This window comes from Malurus melanocephalus, unplaced genomic scaffold (genome assembly GCF_030028575.1).
Source record: "Malurus melanocephalus ecotype Western Australia unplaced genomic scaffold, MMel_1.1 scaffold_41, whole genome shotgun sequence".
Lineage (NCBI taxonomy): Eukaryota > Metazoa > Chordata > Aves > Passeriformes > Maluridae > Malurus > Malurus melanocephalus.
The window spans coordinates 2,525,562-2,531,225 of record NW_026623273.1 but is presented as its reverse complement, the minus strand read 5'-3'; the positions used below and the strand labels follow the sequence as shown (position 1 = coordinate 2,531,225).

The 5,664-nt window shown below is 41.6% G+C and overlaps 1 protein-coding gene across 1 annotated transcript in view; it reads right to left on the bottom strand.

The window, feature by feature from the left end:
- Window positions 1-810: 810 nt before the first annotated feature.
- PTGER4 (prostaglandin E receptor 4) overlaps window positions 811-5,664 on the bottom strand; it is a 10,749-nt gene continuing 5,895 nt past the window's right edge. Inside the window, exon 3 of the mRNA XM_057364711.1 lies at window positions 811-2,958. Coding sequence (XP_057220694.1) covers window positions 2,365-2,958 — 594 coding nt within the window. The 3' untranslated portion in view covers window positions 811-2,364. The remainder of the gene's footprint in view (window positions 2,959-5,664) is intronic.

Genomic DNA, 5,664 nt, shown 5'->3' with positions numbered 1-5,664 from the left:
GAAGCTAGAATGTCAGCTACTTAACAATGTCTATTCTTGCTTAAGGCTCTTTCAGACCACACGTATTCCTCATCAYTAATGATGATAAAGAGTAATAAAAGCATATTAATGAAATAATTTAAAAAATAATAAGCCCTTGCTTATTTAAATACTTATACATTTTAGATATTTAATGCTGTCACTGCATATGGTACTGAAAATACTGGTGTGTGGCTTTGGACTAGCTGTAAGGTGTGGTCCCATACTGGTCCCTGTGGTGTTATTTGCTGGTGGCAGTCCCACCTTGCTGCCCTGCCAGGTGCCATTTCCTGTCGTGGGAAGCCTGGCAAGTCTGTTCCATTTGTTGGTCACTAGTAAGCAACAGACCATAGTTAGGTGGTTTAATTGCAAGGAATTCAGGCAGATCTTTATCTGTAGCTGCAGTAGAAGCTTGAGTAATACTTTTCTCCAGATTAACTGGTGGAAAAGTGGCTGCTGCTGCTGCTGCTGCTGCAAATGTTAGTGTGGAGATTTAACTTCACTTTCTTTATGTATCAAGGCAAACAAGCTCAACTGCTCCCCTGTTAAAGGAAAATGTCTTTGGTCACATAAATAATTTTTGTGGCTCTATTTTGTGGCTCTATGTCAGTKCTCTTGGGGAGAGTTTTGAAGACAGCTGCTTCTTGCGGATGGTGATCATGCTGTGGTGTTTTGGAAACTTACAGAACAAAGTATGATTTGGCAGTAGCTGAGTGCAAACCATTCCAAGATGGGAGGTTTGTTAAGGTGAGGAGTTGGCACTGAAAGGCGGACTCATGTAAACATCTGAGATCAAGCAGAACATTTCCATTTAATTGTGATCCCCAAAATTACTTTGGTCGGTACAACTGCTTAAACATATAAACATAAGGCTCAAGATTTTCATTACAATGTAGCATTCACAAGAAAACACTTTAAGCAGCATAACATACTATTTGACAAAACATCCCCCAAATATCTGCACAGAATTATTTTGATACACAGTATTTCTGGAACAAGATTTAACCCTTACAACATAAAACACAAAACTCCTTTTTGTCAGTGGTTAACAGCTGGTTTTGGTGATGTGTTTGTCATGAAAACTCTAGTAACAAATGCTTTTCAAGGTGTTCAAGACTGAGATATAGTTCTATATACTTTAAATGAAGATTCTGCTTCCATGGTTTCAAACATTTATTTGATGGAGTATCAGATTACACAGTCATAAAGTTCTATTTACTATTTAAAGTAAAATGATAAATGTTATGAAAAAAATACCTTTATTACATCGGTGATGCTTTAACTAAAGTGAMTATTAAGACTATTAACCAGGAGTTGAAAGTTTTAGGCCCCGATATTGAAAGCACTTCTATATGTCCTTAACTTTACAGGCAAGGAGTCTCCCTGGCAGCAGAGGGACCACTCTGATGGGCAATGTTCAGTGTGTGCCTACGCTGTGTGGACTGTGGGCCAAAGTRCTCAGAGAGGCGCGCATGTGTTACACAGAAAAACATTCTCAGAACATAAATAAAATCTGGGTTTTTAGTATGTACATACACTGAAAAAYGAATATTCTTTACTGAAAGGATGTGTTTTCTTTTTCTCTCTTAAAAAGGCATATATTCCCATTTCACTCAGAAAGTGCTTATGTATTCTCAGCTTGAGAATTACCTCATCAGCTGTAAATCTAGCATGGACAACAAATCTAAGCCAAGAATGCCTTATCAGCAGGAAATACTAAGGGAAGAGAAGGCTGGCAATCATTTCTATATACCTTGTATTAATAACAAACCTTCTCATAGAGAAGAATATACTTTTAAATATTTTCAATCCYGACACATATACAATGATAAAAATTCACATTTTCATGCTTTAGTGAGACACTTTAAAATCCTACTGCAGGCAGCTCTCAGAGTAACTGTGTCCAGTTCCTAGCAGCTGCCTCACAATTCAGCTCTAGTACCAGAAGCTTAAACTCTTCATAGCAGAGCGGCCACAGGGAGGGAGCACAAACAATTCTACCAGACTTGGAAGGGGAAAGAAAAAAGAAAAAAAGCAAGTGATGGGGTCTGTTTCCAGAGGCACAATAGCTCTCCTGTGCCCCWCAATAAGACAAGGCAGTCCATGTTTCCAGTCCCATCAGACCTGCTTTGTCACATTTCTGATGGCAGCGCCCAAGTGCAATGTCTGCTGCACACAGTCCTCAGTAGTCTAAAGGAAACGTACCCATCACGCAGCAAGAGAAAATTAGCCCTTTGAAGCACAGCTGARCCCCTCTTCCCATGAACAGGCAGAACACCTATCTATTGCACCAGTTTTTCCAATGTACCAGGAAGTATCCCCAGGGTTGATGTGTTTCATGGCTACCTATATGCACTTCTCTGACAAATTCAATGTCTCTGTGGGGAAAGTGACCTGGAGAGGGCCACTCTTGGATGCAGAGCTGGCCCTGCCACCGGACCTGATTTCGTTCACCAGGGACACACTCTCAGAGTCCTGTCCCTGRGAGGAGTCGGAGGTGTCGGAGCTCCGCAGTGTCCGTACTGACGTGGTGTCGGACTGAGCCGAGCTGGCGCTGGGGCCCGGGAGCAGCGCWCGGCCCCCGACGCTGCTCTCGCTCAGCTCCGGAGGGTACAGCAGCGTCTGCGAGGTGCTGCTGATCTCCCTCAGCTCGCGGGAGATGAARGAGGGCGACTGGCTGGACATGGCAGAGGAGGTCCTGCGCCCATCCACGCAGTTGAAGTTGCCCCCCGAGTGCTGCCTCCGAGCCCCKCCGATGCGGCAGAAGAGGCATTTGATCTTCTCGATGGCTTTGCTGAGCACAGTCTTGCGGAGGAGGATGTAGATCCAGGGGTCCAAGATGGGGTTCACCGAGGCGATGCGGATGGCTTGCAGGTCAGGGTTTTGCCTGACATCCTGCACTGATGCTGGCCGGTACAGCTGGTTCACGAAGACACGGACCTACCCAAGGAGAAGGGGAAAAGGAAGACACAATTACATAATTGCATCAGGATACAAAAGCTTACACTTCAAAGCAGAGGTCTAGATTTGCAGMTGCAAGCCATGACAAAAGAGGAAGCTGGCAAAGTTAGGCATCTCAGATTGGCAGCTGTGACTTCATTTCTGGAAATAGCCATAAAAAAAATCAGATTGAAATTTTAACACCTTTTTTACATGTACAAAAGGACTGGCTTTTTCTCTCTCTCTTTCACCTCATAAGTAATCCCCAAACCTCCTAATTCTGGCTAGTGTTTTTAAAATCTCCAAGGAACAAAGATACAGACCTGTATCCTGCTTCCTCTCCTGCAACCTGCGAGGAGGTAACTGAGTGGGGAAACCAGATCAGTTCTTCTAGCAAAGGTCCAGTAATCGTTTAGAAATGAGCTAAACACACATGGTAATCCAAGTACACAAGACTCTCTAGGCAAGTCCAGAGCTGTTGATTCCCAAGTTTAGAAATGTATTTTCCTGGCACCTATCCTTACTGGAACTGTTTATATAACTGCAAGTGTTTGCTTGCTGCAGCATGGTTTAGAAAAACAGAAATGAGAAGAAAAAATTAAAAAAAAAAATAGGGGGAAACCCCCCCGAAAAGACAGATCACCCAGCCAGGAGGTTTTTAACAGGCCAAGATAATGAGATTATATCAGCATTGGGCCAAAATACTCTGTTCTCCTATATGAGCTAGCATTTTGGTTTTACTTACAAAAATAYTAATAAAGTAGTCAGGAGTTTAAGATGTTGAAGGTGATGTGTGAAGTGATTGTTTAATTAATGATTCTAGTTTATCATGTACAAATTTTAAAACCAAAGGACTCTGTCTTCCACAGAGAAATGTTTACTTCAATTTATTCTTCTAGTTTCTCCTTCAGCTGGTCTCTCCTTGTTTAAAAGCCACTTTTGTAAATGCTGCTGTGAGTCAGGAACAGTCCAATTCTTGGATATCATCTTCCCAGTGCCACAATGGCATCACAGGAGCTTTTTGTGTTGATTAGTCTCAAACAGTTGCTCTCCATTTTAGCAAGACCTAAGCAGTGTCTGGTTAGAGAAAGGCCTAGGAAAGCCACTGTAAAGTAGATAATGGAAGATTCTATTTTCTTTAGATTTCTTAAGGTAAGTCAGAATAGATCCCTAATTATATTTTTACCTCATCCTTGGCTCCTGAAAAGAGTCAAAGCCTGCCTAGCTAGGAGGTTACAGCAATGGAGGCAAGCAAGCATTTAAGTAAATGACCCAAATTAGGACAGCCCTCTTAAGTAATTTGTTAAGACGTCCTTAATATGAAGTGATCCAAATCTGGTGAAAAATGTCACCTGAAAAATTCCTGAAAAATTTTCTTACAGGAGTAAGAATGTAGTGGCATTCAGCCTTGTCAGTATTCAGAGATGGAGTGTTCTCCAAAGCTATCAATGGTATGTTTAGAATAATAACACAGAGTGGAAGCGCTGTGCACACAGTCTCTCTCAAATTGTCTGTCAAACTGCTGATTGATTGTATTTTCTTTCACAGTACTTTTCTCCAGGTTTATGGTAAACCTAGTGAACTCAAGATATGGGAAAACCTTGAATTTACAAAGCAATATATTAATGCCAGTTACTTTCCTAATGATCTATARCACTGCAGATGTCTCTCTGTCAACYRATTTCTTGACCTTMTTTATYTGTTAAGCCAAACATGCCATTCAGGTGCCTTGTCTTCAAAGAGTATTCCTATGCATGATTAACTTATTTTTATGGCTTAAWTTTTTTTTAAGACTCTTTCCTTTTTTTTAATACTGTGCCTTATTTGTAATGATTTAAAAKAATTTTATTTATAATTACTAATTAGTAAATAATTTAATTATAATGTTAATTATAATATAATAATTTTATTATTTTATTTATAATTTTAAGTGCTTGTTCTGTACGCAACTTTCGCTATTTATATTTCGCTGTAAATAAAGGATTCGTAAATAAAGGGGTTGACAAATAAACTGTTGCTCCCGGGCGCACCGCTAGATGGCGCGGCTGCCCCGCCGCGGGTGTGGATCTATGCGTAGTAATATATATATATATATATATATATATATATATAAATATATAAATATATATATGTGTGTGTGTGTGTGTATAGGTGTAATATGTGTATGTGTACATGTGTAATGTGTGTGTATGTATGTGTGTGTATATGTGTAATGTGCATGTGTGTACATCCATAGTATGTATATGTGTAATATGTACTTGTGTATGTGTGCAATGTGCACACATGTGTAATATGTACGTGTGTATCTGTGAAATGTGTATTTATGTACAATATGCATGTGTGTATGTACATGTACGTACATGTATGAAGTACACCTACATGAAGGTCACAGATATAATCGTGCCCAGGCTGAGTCTCCCCGGARGATCCCACCTCCCTCACCCCCAAACGCCCCTTCCCGTCCCCCCGGCGGGTGGGCACACCCCGCACGCTGTCGGGGCCGGAGGTCAGTGTGGATTTTAGGAGCTGACCCCAGGGCAGCTGCCCAAAGCTCAAACAGTCCTGAGCAGCCACTGCYGGGGACAGCAGAGGCGCGCAGGGAGTGGTGCCCGCTGACAAATCCACCCGGACCTCACAACCAGGAGGCACACTTTGGAGGCAGCAGAAGAAATACACAGTTCAACTTGGAGACCTGGCTCGCTGTGG